Source organism: Manduca sexta, chromosome 20 (assembly GCF_014839805.1).
Source record: "Manduca sexta isolate Smith_Timp_Sample1 chromosome 20, JHU_Msex_v1.0, whole genome shotgun sequence".
NCBI classification, from domain to species: Eukaryota; Metazoa; Arthropoda; class Insecta; order Lepidoptera; family Sphingidae; genus Manduca; species Manduca sexta.
In genome coordinates, this window is record NC_051134.1 from 15,108,442 (window position 1) to 15,125,261 (window position 16,820).

The 16,820-nt window shown below is 34.1% G+C and overlaps 1 protein-coding gene across 1 annotated transcript in view; it reads right to left on the bottom strand.

Annotated features, from left to right (window-relative positions):
* LOC119188517 (actin cytoskeleton-regulatory complex protein pan1-like) overlaps positions 1-16,820 on the bottom strand; it is a 100,242-nt gene that overhangs the window by 27,976 nt on the left and 55,446 nt on the right. The window contains exon 8 of the mRNA XM_037440801.1: positions 7,533-7,580. Within this exon, the coding sequence (XP_037296698.1) occupies positions 7,533-7,580 (48 nt within the window). The remainder of the gene's footprint in view (positions 1-7,532; positions 7,581-16,820) is intronic.

Below are 16,820 nucleotides of genomic sequence, written 5' to 3' on the forward strand. Positions count from 1 at the left end.
AGAAACCCATAAGTCCGTTGGTAAGAAGTCGTGGCATTGTGTAAACCATGTTGATTTACAATACATACCGAGCCTTTGACCAAACAAGTTTTTGAGGTGTGTGCTTATAAATTACCTAAAATGACACATCAGACGGTAAATATACCAAAATAGTAAATTCCATCCAAGACGTGATTAAGGTGTGTCACAAGAATCGGTACATTTTGTAGTTTTTAAATTTTGGTTCTATTACAATTTTCCCCCAAACTTTACCTATTGTAATTACCAAGGCCTGATAGGAGCTTCACGACTTTTCAAAAACAATATTAACAACATCCAAAACTTCACTACTTTCGTCGCTCTGAGGCATTTTATTGACTCGTAGCGCCCAGAGATTATGCCAGCTACAACGAATTTTACACACGAGTCCTTGTACAGTGATGTATGGTGGCAGAAGTAGACCTACCTACTCAGAAGGACCTTGAATGCGACGGATCTTTGATCTAATAGGATGGCTAAGCTAGGCTAAACAAGCAAATTTTTTGATACGAGCAACTTGAGAGAACTTTGTCATGTTAAAGAGAACGAAACCTGTTAGTTATTTCTAGTCGTTTAACACGTATCACGTATTTTATATAACATGTAAGGGTAAATTACGGTCTGTTAATTTAGTTAATTGATTGCAAGGAACAATCAAGACTGCCTCGATGGCGTAGTTGTACTGCATGCGCGGTATAACAGCGCTCTAAGGTCCTGGGTACGAATCCCAGGTTAGGCAAAGTGATATTTGGATTTTTCTGCTCAGTATCGGCCCGGAACACACTTGGCGAAAAGTGAGTGCCTTTGTTGCGCCTCTGTATGCCCTTTCGGGGATAAATGCGTGATGTTGTGTGTGTGTGATGGCAAGAAACATTAAGCTAAGAAAATTATGCTCGATATACAGGTGCAATATTTGTTCTAGAACATATCAAACCTTATTAATCTCTGACCTGTATTAATCATCATGTCTATTAAGAACTATTTGAGAAAACGTTATCGATGAATCATACACATACTGCAATTAGTGCCTGAACAGTATTTTCTGTGAATGACTCATATAATGAGCTAAATTCGAATACAATCATTTTTGTATAGCATATGCCACTTCGAGCACGTGGGTCACCTAATGTAATTGATCTTCACCGCTCCTAAATTCCCACAATATAATATTAATGGCTTGGTGGCCTATGATACTTCTTAAGTTAAAAATACGAGGCTGCTATAGGAATATATATTCCCTAATTTACTCATACTTCTCGTACGGAACATCCAAACTGAAACTCGGCCACCATGCCGTGTCGAAGTCGCTGAGTATGGGATGTCCACAAGGCTCAGTTGTAGGTCCTTATTTATGGAATTTGAGCTTCGATGATTTTCTTTCAATTCCCTTACCTGTAGGATGCACTTTAACCGGATATGCGGATGACGGCCTCTTACTAATAGAATCTAATAGTAGATCGGGGCTTGAAAGTTTGGCGGATACGTGTTTACAATTAATATCTGAATGGGGTGAAAGAAATCGCCTTACATTCGCACCTCACAAAACGTTCCAACTGCTTTTAAAAGGTATATTAAAATCACCGCCGCGAATAAAATTTAATAATATTGTTGTAAAAAGGAAAGAATCGGTTTGTTATTTAGGTTTGATTTTAGAACGAAATTTTTCCTTTCTAGAGCATATAAAAATGTCGGGGAAAAATCAAAACGTAACTTTTACGCCTTGACAAGGATATCGACCTCTACGTGGGGACTGTCTTTCACTACGCTCAAAATCATCTATGGAGCGACTTACTTAGCTTGCATTACATACGGATCACCTGTATGGGCCGATAGGGCAACTATCGGTGCTGTGCGCAGAAAACTGCTCCAGAGTCAACGATTGGCGTTGATATTCTTGTGCAAGGCGTATAGAACTGTTAGTACAGAAGCTTTGCCTGTCCTCGCGGGTGTACTCCCTGTCGATTTGGAGGTACAGCGTCGCGCCGCTATGTATTACTCAACCAGAGAGGATATGGATAAAAGTTTCTTACGTCTCGCGAGCTCTTAAGAATCGATAGACTATTTAAAACGCACACTGATGTACACAACGAGTTATTAAATGAATGGCAATGTAGGTGGGACTCGTCTTCGAAAGGGCGTCATTTATATAAATACTTTCCGTACGTTCGCGATCGCCTAATTAAAACTTGGCTAGAAATAGATTACTGTGTATCGCAATTTCTTACCGGCCATGGTAATTTTAAGGGTAAACTGTTCTCATTTAGGCTGGTTGATTCTCCTGCGTGCCCATGCTCTACACCTGGTTACGAGGTTGAACAATCTGCTCATCACGTACTTTGGGAGTGTGGTCTCTGGCATGAAGAGCGCAACATCATGTTAAACAGTATGCAAATAACATCTGGGGTTGTATACTACATGGACCTTGTTGAGACTAGACGGAATTTCCGTGCTTTCCGGCGTTTTGCCATGCCTATTGTAATCAAATCTAACAGCTCATGTGATAGGACCCTTTCATTTAATTTTATCCGTGGTGCTTTATAACTAGCTTATCTAGTTGTAAACGTCCCTATCCTTGAGGTTAAATCGCCTCCTTACATCATGATTTTGTCACCCGCATTGCTCTGGAGGGAAGTGGACAATTAATATTTCCAACTCCTCTCCCTATTTTTTTCTATTTGATTAATTTCGTTGCGGGATAATGACATATTAGTTTTCCCTGAGACTCGCCGAGCTTCACTGCTCGGTGTCACAAAATGATGAAAATGCGTGCCACTGCTGATCCTGGCTTACAGGAGTTGTAGTGGTGGGTGTGAGGGCGGGAAAGTCTCTGTAATATAATATTAATGGGATAAGGGGAAGATTTTGAGCCGACAAATAACTCATTTAACACAGTTATAAGTAAGATAGTGAGGTTAAAATGGTCAATTTTACGTTTACAACTAATAAAATTGAGGTGTGTATGATTTTGAAATAAATTTTTTTTCTTAAAACGTAGAACCAATATATACGCGCCTCTAACAGAAAAAAAAAATAAAATAAATGCCACATTAACAAGCACTTGTTATAACGAGTTTTAAATAATATGCTCCTAAATACTAGTCTTACACCTTTATCAGGTGTTTCCATCAATTTCTCCTTAACTTAGTTATCCCTAAATGGGCCGATGGGGTCCGGTAGCTAAATTTATCAAAGTACCCGATCCTAGACAACTGCTTGGCTTCAATATTGGATATTTTTTTAATATGAAACAAGTAATAAGCCACCTTAAAGTACAAGGCGAAATCAGTACTGGTCTGACAAAAAGTTTGTAGTTATTAATTAATTAACTTAATAAATATTAACTCAATTAAAAAAATTAAATCAAAATTGTTACCATATCCCTAAATAGTGGGTAATCCATGTTACCATGTAAGGAATGTTAAATTCTCGCACATATAATACAGAATCAAATATGATGAACTCGTACTACGTGGAACTAAGGTACATCCATTGAACTTTTATGGAGTTGGCAGTGACGACGACTCGTCAGAATATTAATGGCACATAATACGTTCCGAATACTTGTTATAACTTTTCCCATTACGTTGCTCAGATTTACACAGAAAAAATGACGCATAAAGACGGTTAACCAAAACTCAATGAAAGTTTGCCGTGTTGGACGCGTTGCAAATGTTGATGACACAAAGTTTGTAGTTTTAAGAGATTTAGTGATTCCTAAAACTACGCACGTGGCACCTAATATTCTGAGACCTCAGTATATTAGCTTTCAGGGTTTAATATAAGGAATTATCAGTGAAGCAAAATAGTCAAGATGAAAAATAAATTATAAGAAATTAAATCGATATGGAGGATTAGCAGGAAAACAATGATGTAATCATAAATAACGAAGGAGTGTCACAATTATGCTAAATATTTAAACCAATAACAATCTGTGACATTGTAAGTAAAATTAATGAATGCTTCGCGGAAGAATTTACGTAAATGTATGTATTATAATAAATATTTTTTGTCTCTCATATACCGCATTACTTAAATATAAAAATGTAAAAAAATCTAGTTGTGTACAAACATGTATAGGATAGTAAATTTTGCTCTTAACTTAAATCTGCATGTGTTAGTTAGTTATGTAAAAAAAAAACTATGTAGTTACCAATTCTACATCTTTTGACAAATCAATGAATTATTTTAATAGGTTACTCCGATTCCACATTCCTTTCTCATTTACTTTGAAATATATGGAGGGGCCTAAAATTATTCTTTTAATGATTTCGGGCTCCACATTTTTGCAACTTTATTGTATAATAAGTCTGAGGTCGGTTAAAATTCGTTCGGACATGTCCTATTAATCGTATGTGGAACTGCATAGATTTTAATGATTAGTTTACAATACATATGGAAAAGCACTGTCTCCGAAAATGAGTATTGCTTCATTAAAGGAAGACGCGAAAACCTGTAACTGTTTACATATGTATATTTAGTTTGTGCCGAAATAAATATTTTTATTATTATAAGAAGACTACAGATTTATGCTTAAACATTAACATTATCAAGTCATATAGTACTATCATAGCATTTTAATGTTAATGTAATTACAACGATGTATCGAAGCATAACGTTTAAAATGCAAATCTATAGCAGAATACGTCCATTGTCAAATATGTGCACGGTTCGGTAACAGAATTGACATTTTATAAAGCGAAACTGAGGCTATTTAACATTCTGTCAATATGCTACGTCATCGAGATGGCAGCGGGCGCCAACGTTTGGCCTCTATTACAGGCCATATTACCTTGAGGGGCGTAAGTAACCCTGATTTTAGTTTTACGACACATGCGATGTGACGATAGCAAGCTGGCCACCTTAAATTTATATAAGGATAATCTATTGCTGTGTCGTATAACATAAATATGTAACGTCCGATAATTAATTCGGTTTAAGGTCTGTGAATCTGTTGATACATAAGTATGAAGTACTTAACTGGGATCGTTACTGTAGCGTAGTTTGCTGACATCTTTTGAATAATGATTTATCATTCCATTTTTGAACGGAATGAAAAGGAAACCTAATAAAACTTCTACCTACAGAGGTCTTAACCATTATTCCGCATTTAAAATTTTCAAGTTTTATTTTGGTCAACAAACGGGTTTCAGGTAAAAGTTTCCTGATTTTACTTCATACTCTTAACATCTCATTTTATTACAATAAAAAAATATTTTATTTCATTATTAAAGTTATAATTTTATTCGTAACACATTATTAAATATGCGATGGAATGTAAGGACATACCCAGGTTATTTTACATGCAGAGTATTACGCATACTAGGCATGAATTCCAATGTCGGAAACTCAGAGGTTTTAATCGAATAATTTGATAACATTTTTGATACTCGTCCTGAGAATTGAATACAGAATATGACGATTCACAGTTGTTTCACAGATTTCACGATTCACAGTTTGTCCATGTGGGTTACCAAACCGATGACCTTTTGGATAGCTTGTTTTATAGTAATTTTAGCTGTAATATCAATTTATAAAATTTAAAAATATAACTCAGCCCGTGATTATTTTAACATACACGTATTCCCAACAGAACGAGGTAGACAGTTTGTTTACATTTAAAGTAAGGAGAAGGAAGTGCATGGTTTTATCACGATTATATTACGTAATGTTTACTCGCACATGCTAACCACACGCGGTGTATGTATAAATTTAACAGGGGCTCAGATAAGTGTTAAAGGAATTTATTACCTAATTACTAACAAAATATGTATGTGAGCCATGCTGTAGTTTTATCCATGAATAAGACCGCTTCGCTTGGTTGGTACCACTGTATCACAATCAAAATCGGTTCAAAGTACCAGCTATATAAACAATACAAAACATATTTCATATTGTGAATCTTAAAAATAAATCGAGAAAACAAGCATAAAACACCAACCCCAAATCTCAACAAATATAAACTTGTTACAATAATTTTCAAAATAAAACTTCGCCGTAGAGCCAGCCGCACGAGTTACGTTACAATATGCTATTTACACATAATATCGACTCACCGAAATGGACCTTATCTCGTAAGCCGTAAAGGCGTCGCGTATACAAATTATGGGATTATAACATTTTCTATTCGTTGGCGTATACGAAATTTTGCCGCGTCAATAGTATCATGAAGGGTCTAATGCCCGTTTTATGACTTCGCCCTTTTTATGGACATTTCGGATATGATTGTTGGCACTCGTAAAAAGTTGTCTTATAAACGTTTACATACAACATGGTGTAGCATTTAGACTGTCGTTTATTTTGGTGTATTACTAAAAGTTTTGCCATATTGCGCGCGTTGCAAGTGACTTTTACATTATAATTTTAAATATTCAGTATAAAGGTTTGTTTAGAAACAATGTAATATCTTTCTTCTTTATTTCTCGCGTTATCCCGACTTAATGCTTGGGTTGCCTAGTAACATCATATGATATAACATGAAATGGTTTTCTTTTATCGGAGTTAGTTTTAAGGGAGTACAATAAAGGTAGGGGCTCTCAACTTACATTAGTTAACTCTCAATATTTATAAGTTCTAACAAAACAATTTAAAAAGCGATGTTATACGTGAATCCGAGGAACTCCTAAACTTATGTTTGTTTAATTTTATGATACTTAGGACTTCGCCATCTTTACAAACTAACCGCGTTACTACGAGAATGATGACATTATAGAAATATAACGATAAATATTGAAGTAAACATACACAAATTTACTAAAGTTAACAATAAAAATCACGAAAACCCAACGTATTTTAATTTTACAGAAAATTCTACTTTAATATAATATTTATTAGTAATTAGTAAACACTCAATCAAATACGCAACGACAAAACACTTCAAATCATTAGTATTAGTTTCATTCAACACAACATTAATAATGCCAAGAATATACTTAGTCTGGCCATAAATACTGTTACACTTAATTATAAAAAAATATTACATTTGAATTTCGAATCTGTCATTTTTATACGATTGTTCATTGTGTTTTCTCATTTTGGCGCCAATACATTGTAAAATATTTTGCGATATTAAAATGGTGTGGGGTGATAAAGAGAACCGAATCGCTGTATAGGGAAGTTTGTCGCGTAAAAAATGTTTATAATTTTGTGGCACCTCATTTCGTAACATGATTTCAGCATATTACAAGCTTCAAGCAATTTTACATTTTCTAATATCATAAACACTGAAACAATTTCCATTCTTAACAGTCTGTAATGAGTCAAATCCACGAACAAATGCTTATTTCACTTGAATTTAATCTCGCGTCTAGAAGTGTAATGAGAACGTTGTACCTGCAGCTCTGAGGTTTACGTAAAATAACTGAAATGATCCAGACAAAAGTTCAACGAAAGGTGAATGGACAGATCGGTCTTTATCTCCGTTTGATATAACAATCAAAGCATATGAATATACGAAATCGGGCGTTTTATCGCATTAGATCAAACGATAACGTGCTCGAGCAAACCTTCGATAATACCTGGTGAAGTCGAGCGCGCTTTGAATGTCGGCGTTATCATGACGGGCTCTGCAAATCACAATTATAACCATGAAATTTGAAGAAACACATATTGCTGTCTTATCTTAAACTTATTTTATAGTCTTAACTACTATTCTAGATTGTAAACAACCTGTGGAATGCAATCGTTAAAGGCCATGAGATTTTACACCAACACAAACTATTTTTAAACCAATAATAACTTTATCAGACAAGTTCATTCGTTTCAATATAACACATATTGTTATCTATGCGATAATTGTTTAATAGTGTTGGTGTTATCAATTGTAACAGTGGAATACGTCACGGAGGTGAAAACGATAAGAAAACTAACGAGGCGAAGGTGAAGGATGTGGGTCAGCAGTACAACACTCGACTCACGTCACTCAACTCTGTTAAACCAATATTGAATTAACGCGTTCAGAATAATTGTAGAGAAAGCTTGCATACTCCTTTGCGACGATGGCCGTTCTAGCCTAACAGATGCCGCATCATTTAATTTTATTAGTATTTGATTTGTGGCTTGTGGTGATTTGTACAACATTCTTTTTTTTTACAATATTTAAGGTTTCGTTATAATAATAGAGATTTAATGTTGTTGCATAGTGTTAACAATATTAAGAAAAATCAATCGAATCGAACTATGGAAAGATTGTAGTCGATAGAAACCGTTTCGTTCGCGGTTATTTTCGTGGTTACATTTCAATATGAAGTACAAAAAGATGTCGATTATTTGACCTAGTAAATTGAACTTATTATAGTGCGGCAAAGGATATGAAAATATGTCGGAGTAAGCGTAGTTTCATACTGCATCCATTAATTCAGTTTCCTTCGAAGAAAGTGCAAAATGATCTGAATACTTTATTTTATTCAAAGAACGGTCGTTGCTAACTCCCAGTTGTCTTTGACAATAGGAGCATTTAAATATAGAAAAGGAGCATACATCAGTTATGCAGAGAGGCTTTTCAATGCCGAAATATGATTTATGATATTACAAAAATAAACATAAAAAAATATCTTACCTAACGAACAGTTATTTCACTAAATATAACATAACACCACAATATAGCTGCAAAACCTTTATTTCAAACAATACTGTTTCCACAAGCTTGGCTCTATTATTACGATCCAAACTAAACACAGTAGAAGTGAGGTCCAGATCTGGCCGTTCTCCCTTTTATCACAGAATAATTAGAAATCAAAAACGAAACGTGTGGACTGACCGTATGAGCGGAATATGATTTGAAAACATATAACAGCTACAGCGTTGCCATTGACAGCGGCTGGTCCGTGAAATCGAATTGGCTCACAGTCAGAGACGAAAATAAGTAACGTTGGTTCTGTGAAACGAGAACCTGAAACTCATATGCAGGTGTGAGCCAACGAATTATTTCCAATGAATTTACGTTCACAGGATCCGTCTCTAAACAAATAACTACCCAGTGTTTTATGATCTCATAAATTACAGTCTTAAAAAGGCGGTTAAATGATATTTATAGTAATATTTATTACTTGGTTTAATAAAGTAGATTTTTAATTATTCCGATGAGTATTCGTTTTTTTTTTACCTAGCGTTATTAAAATTGATGCGCTTCTTAAACTCATTGTATTTATATGCAAATATAATATTATTTCGCCTGAGACTACTACGACTCATTAAAAATATACTATAATGCACTTTCAAAAAACATGACTAATACTAAACTAACCTTCTACCTAATATATTCAGGTGCTACATTATAAATATCTAAACTAGTTAACAATATCAATATTGAATCATCAGCAAGTAATTTCAATGCCTCTAATGAATAATTAAAGCTGTAAAGAAGATTACAAAATGTTTATGCTATATAATTTTTTGTATATACAGTTGTAATTGGGAGCATTTAACTGGACCATCAGGATTATGGATACATGTTCTTATTGCACGATGTTTCTAAATACTCGGCTTCTCTAAGGTTATCATACTGGCGACTTCATGATGGATAATTTAAAAGGTGAATATAGTTGTTGAAAAACTTTTGTCCCAAGTAAAACCCTCATAGAATTAATGTCTTATATGTACGCACATCTTAATTAGCTGACTGTAGTTGAGATATTTCTGGGTTTCCATAAACGACTATGTAGTAATGATAATAATGTAGCATCTAGCAATCACAATTCGTATTTGGTATATACCGTTTCGGAATTACGAGTGAGGGAGCGTCGATACACATGAGTGAGCTGCGCGGGCGCATCAAATGGTGCCCAGATCCTGTGTACTGTGTGAACCGACCGCGCCCGCTATTACGCACAATCAAACTATCGGTTCGACAATCATTTATACCTACACGTAAATACACAACAAATTGTACCCTTTCCTCGCCGATATTTGGAGCATGGCGAACTGAGTGAAAATGTTGTTTGCCTACTCGTTTATTTGTATACCTTGGAGTGAGAATAGGTTGCAATAATAAAAGTATTTCTGTAGTAACATATCGATGAGGACAACCTTCATGTCCCAACGGGCTATGATGTGACTAACAAGAGGCCCCAAATTCAATACCTATATAAAACATTATTTATACGCTAATTTGTTTTGAGTCTGTGTTTTGTGAGACCTTGAGCCCCTCGTAAACTGTGATGTTTACTACAATATACTTGACGTGTCTACCTTAATGTAGAGCCAGGGATGTATGTGCGCGTATTGGATTGTTTTTTGTTTCCTTAATAATGAAATGTCTGCAACAAACATATATAAAAACTTGAGGTTAAGGTTGAATAATAAAATTATGCATTGTTTCCCCTAAGCCCTCGTAACTATAAAATAACCTTCCGATAAGGATTATTATATAAAAAAAAACACATCTCACATGGGTAGGCAGATGTGCTGCTAGTGTGTTCCCGCGATGTGATAGGGGGCGAGTCTATCACCATATCAGGCACAAATTTCAAAGTCCTGGCTGATACTGAGCAGAAAAACGCAATATAATTGTCCTTAGAGCAATCTCTCACCGCGTACGCAATACGACATGCAGTCTCAGTATACGTTTTCCCAATAAACATTATTCATCATTATTAATCTGTGATTTGTCTGTTCAACATTAAAATTATTCGACGTATGGAAGCACACGACTAAAATTTTATTACTATTTAAAGTGATTAGTTAAATACAAAGGTCTTAGATACTGGAAAACCGCACACAAACATAAAATCATTCCCTTATTTACCACATTGGTTCGTAATAATAATATTACATGAGAGTACAAAGACCGAGATTTATATCTATTGTAATTAATAGAAGGGACTAAAAGCTAATGTATAAATTATCGTAAGGCTTGCGCAAGCTCTAAGCGGTTCGGGTCTGCCTGGAACTAAATAAATCAGAAGGCACGTGTAAAACACTACTCATTACTGAACCACTAAATATGAGATGTTAAAATAGACTATTCTAAATTCAACAATTTATAAACGTTGAGAAAATTTGTACTACAAATTAACATTTGTATGTGAAACGGGTGAACAGTAACGATTAGTAACATAAGACCACAGAAACGATTAAACAGAACAACAAACACATTATTGACGTAACATTTTCATGTCGTCCTATGATTGCTGACTCATTATAACAGTTGAATTAAGGAAACCATTAACTAGCCTAAGTTCTCGTTGGAAAATTTGCTATTTATGTCTCCACTCGCATTACGCAATTATAAACTCTACAGTTAATGATTGTAAGTGCGGCTCAACTCTGAATTGACTTTAATGGTCTCCTTTGTGTACCGTAATAAAAAAATTAGCGACTTGAGAGTCAGATTGAGATAGTCTATTAGTGGGGCTTCATTCAGAATGGTTAAAAGGAAATGCATAACGACATCGTCATGAATGAGAGCTGGCAGACGGTAACTCAAAACTCGAAGTTACTATTTGTTTAAATTAATTATTGGACCCACGTTATTAAATTTAACATTATTCACATATTGTCAATATTTCTCTATAATTACGTTTCTAGGAATACGCGGGACACATTTGTTTGTTTAACATGTTCGTGACTTCATTGCGTAGAGTATATCAAAAATATATTTTATTTGATCAAGTACCTCTAGTACAATTTCTTTCTTTTCGGCATAAAAATTTAAGAAATTTATTGAAATATTAGTATAACTACTCAGCTTTTAATGTACCTATTTTTTTATTTGAATATTTGTATGACGATAATAATATTAAAATAAAATTCTGAAATACCAAATTGGATAACAAATGTTGATTAGAAATGTAGCATTTTGACTGATACGTAAAATGCGATAATGTCTCTGTTTCATATCGCCATTTAACAATTATAGGAAATTAAAGAATAGGTATCGAAACAATATTTCAAATCTTCAAATACTTTTTGTGTCGAAAGGAGTCTTCTTTCCCTGAAATAGAGTTTAAAGTGAAATGTTGTATTTTTTATGCTCACTCCTTTTTTGTACATTTCCTTTGAGAAAAGTTTCTGTAACAGGTACAAAGATATCGAGAATACTCGTGTCTACGTTCTGATTAAAAATATGACAAATGGCCTGAATCAGATGTAAACTCGTCAAGGTCATGTTGACTGGACGAATATGTTTCAAGATGCATAAGGTTTATTCTGTTGCAAAGGTCAGTTGGCTAGTGTTTCACAAGAAACTGGCAGAGTTCCATATATAATGGAAATTACAAGAGTGTGTCTAGCCAAGACAATGGTACAACTAACTACTCTGTTAATAGTTAGCAGTTAAATGACAATGTAGTTTATTGTTTTAGTCTAAAATATATTTATCGATAATAACAAGGAAGTGTGGAAATAGCTGTGTAATATAGCAACACAGTATTGACAATATCAGTTAGATGAAATTTGATTACTATAATTTTTTTTTAACATCTTAAATTACCTTTTTTGTCACATTACACATATCTCGGTTGCAGACATATTATATATTAAAGAAAAACTGGTCGTCCAATAGCCGAAATTTAACCGCCAAATTTAATATATTTGAACACACCATATAGGTACACAAAGTTTATTTTGCTGCAATCCTCTATATAAATTTTAATTATGCCAAATCTCTCTCCTCTGCACGCAATGTGCTTAAAACGGGGTACAAAGTTTTTTTCTTCACGTATTAATATAACTCTGACAACGATAATTATATTTTTGCTATTAAGATGCCCCTATTCCCATAATTACGTAACCTTATAACGACCAAAGCAGCATTTATACAATTCATGTAGCGCGCCTTATCCGTAAATGTCCAACAGAGAAACCTAAGTCTGAAAACCGCTACACGCCTCGCTGGCATCCTACATTATATTGAATATCGCCTATTTTGGATTACAATGAACGAATAAACGTACAACTCACGAGGCAATAACTTTGAATTGAATGCCCATCTTTATTCCTATATAAAGCTAGATCGTATCTTCTCTAATTTACGAGTCAATTGGGAAAGAATGCGAAAAAGCGAAATTAGGTGAAAGCTTTCAACAGCGGCTAAAGTATTTCAAAGCGGTCTGTAAAGTTACATTTGAATGCGGTGTTTTAGACTTTTATTAACCTTTCTAATTTTGCTGAGTATTTTCGTAATGGCACTGTAAGTCTTGAAATGTAGTTGTCGACACAAAATGAAGTTGATCCCCGACTTCAAAATCAAATTCATCTGATTAGAGACAAGGTTTATAAAGTTGTCAATGTTTCAACAGTGTTTATCATCAGTTATAAGGTTAACTACAAAACAAAACAGACTAACTACAAAAATAAATAAGATTTATAAGTGAATTTTTGAAATAAACGTATTGCCTATCCTAAGATATAAGGCTGCATAAATACTTATGCGTATTTATTGATGGCTAATAACTCGATTTACCAGTTTGTCTTTTGTTGCGTTAATCTAAAATGTTTGAACCGATTTTGGTGGAACTTTTATTAAAAAGTAGAGAAATTTTTAGAGAACATTCGACGTTATATTTGCCCCGGGAAAGGGCTTTAACTCTACAAAACCGCGAGTAAAAGCTAGTAACAGATGAAATAAGCTAGGGAGAAAATAATAATATAAAAACCGCGAAAAAATCCGTTTAATACTTTTATTTTCAGTGAAATTCCTGAGAGGGTTGTGCAGTCATATAAAAATTTAAATTAATTTATTCCTTATTTCACGAGCCTATAAATGAACTGCTCTAAACTTTTTTTTTCTCTTATCACTTTATCATGTAATGTATTCTTTACCCTAAACTGATTGAAAAGAGCAACACCAGAGTTTCTTGCCCGTTCTTCTCTGGTGAAAACTGCTTTCCGAACTGGTGGTAGAGTTAATATTGACGGAATCTAAATAATGTATATCATAGTCATTTCTCCTCAATACTGATTCACATGCGTGCAATGATTAAGGGACTATGCATACGGCAAATCTTATCCGCAATAACGACCTACATTTTTGATGCCAGTGATCTTAGCAAGTTTAAAGCATGAAACTTTGTAAGTAAAAGCAGTACTGGCTTAAGGGGGAGGCAGTCGTTCGGAGCGCAAGATCTTCAAGATGCCGTCAAGAGCTGTAGGACACCGACTAGATGCATTAAGTTTGACTCAGTCCATTTATCGACAAAGCGACAGCCTCGTAGACCAAAAAATGACGGGTGGAAAAGAGAGTGCCGAAAAATTTTCGTCCGGGGACCCAAGTAACTAAAGCCAGCTCTGAGTTAAACTACAAAGTTTCCGACAGCATCGCGTTTACTGCGCGTTTTAGTTGCGTTTGAAGAGCGTCATCAACTCCTTTATAAAGCAGTTTGTGCATAGGCTCTTAAATGTCGGGTCTGACTTTTAATCACCACAAACGAAATCTCAAACGACTGAGAACTTTAACACATGTCGCCATACAAGCGTAAAAAATGATTTACACGCTTCACAGTACCAATTATTGTAGCTTAAACCGAGGTACGGTTAATCGCCTTTATTAGCGCGAAAAAAGGGCCATTGTATTAATGATTTTAACCGTTACTTCGACGGAATCATTTGTACTTGTCGTGAGCCATCATATACAACTGTTCTGGACAAAATAATTGTTCCTAACACAGATTAATATCGGAATTAGGTTAGATTCCCATTAATCATGACGACATACATAATGATTAAGTATAACAGGGAATTATCTGAATCTAACGTAAATATACTGCCGCAGGGCGTAGTCCGCTTGCTAAGCCCATGACCCAAATGCGATGATGGTCTTGTCTACATCGTATGTTTAAAAGAACATAACATCAATATGTGGACGTATAATTTAACATTCTGTACAATGTGCTTCGAACAGAATGTATAAACGATTTATATGTTTAGCAATGTAATACCTAAATTTTAACATCTGCTATACCTCAAACTCTACCTAATAATAATATAGGAAAGTACCTATTATAAGTTTCGACATACTGCCCCTTATCACTAATTATAACACCGCATGTCTAATTTGAATATTTAACTTTAGACTTCTAATAAAAGCATCGTTGTTCGTACTGTTAATGAACATTAATTTCCCAAATGGAAACAGTCATGCAACACTGGAGCATTCCCATTATTTGTTCGACTCCGTTAATTAAGCAATATTTGGAATTGTGCATTCGGACGTGACGTTTTAGTTGGAAATTTTGACGCTGATTTGGAACTAACAGCCAATTTCACTAAGGTTATTAAGACACAAATTTACCGTTTTCCATTAACGATTCTAATTGTTTACGCAAGGTTTATAATTATAAATAATATATATTGTAAATGTTTTATAGGCCGGTACAAAAGCACCATTTGTTCTAAGATTATGAATAAAGACGGGATCAGATTCCAGTGTTGGCCCTGACCTGCGCTCTCAGCTCTCATTATTTCAACTGGCCATCGCGCCCACATTAGAAAATGTTGAGACAGTATGCTTACATGGCTTTTACGTTATGCAATTGGAATGTTGGTATATATTTTAAAACTATACCCAGTATAGTGTTACGTCATCGTTTATAACACATGTGTTTTGTTGTATTATCTGATAATAAGATGTAGCATATTTTATCTGTGTACCATAACACACATGTATATAAACATGTACATGTGTGAGATTTAGAGTAGAGATTCATCAGTTATAGTACAAATAGTCTATAAAGGTGTTGGGGACAAATTCTCGTCCAATATGCCTATTTTCTGTAGCACACATTATATTGTAAATTATAGTGCAATTTGAAAGTACCTACATCATTAAGGATTATGCAGCTGCTGCCATGACATAAACATCACAAACAACCGTTACTTACAAATGTCGATATCACCTTGAGATGGAAAAACAACAACTAATAGACATTATCTAGGTTAATGTCAAACCTATTTTAAAATAAATAATTCATTTTCATTAATTATTGCTATCGGAACGATCACGATTAATTGATTCAGTACATTAAGATACTTGTAAAACTAAAGTAGTCCATACAAAATGGTAATAATTGTTTGGTATTAGATAAAATGATTATTGAATTTAATTATAATGTCATTATAAAGTATAAATACCGAAATTTATTGAAATTAAGTATTTTTGGAGACTTTTATTGAAATAATTAGTCACTTTTAGTAGGAATCTAAACTGTCATTTAAATAATATGGCCATTTATTTTTCAATAACGTATAAATCAGAATGGTATCAAATGTGACACGTCCGGTGTTTGTTAGAAACTGAGAAAAATGTTTGTGTTTTGTAGTGTTTAATTGTGTTGCATAACAAAATTTGTGTACTCCTCAAAAAAATGCATGGAATATATATGCGGTTTTACTTTTTCTTACACAACTCAGGATGTTACTTTTGTTAATTATTATTACATTTTCAAATGAGTTATATAAGTATCATAATTCATCGCTGAATGGTATTTTTATGTTTTTACTATAAAAATAACCATCTAATTGATAAAAAACGGTATCTGTATACAGAGCTAAGGTAATTTATGAAACAAAGACTATACTGTATCAAAATATTTAACGTAGAGTCATAATTTACTAGGTTTCCATAATTTATAGTCTATTTATATTCCTACTTTTCATAAGTACTATATTACCATATGAATATAGTAATATAGTATACCTGTAGCAATCAAGCTTCAAAAGCCAAGCGCCTCATATGCTAGCCTATTCATGAGAATCAGTCATGCGAATCAAATCACACGTCGAATAACAAAATTGTAATATATTGCATTGGCGAAAAGGAACAGAAAATGAAAAACACCCCAATATGCACTCATAATTGTACATTACGG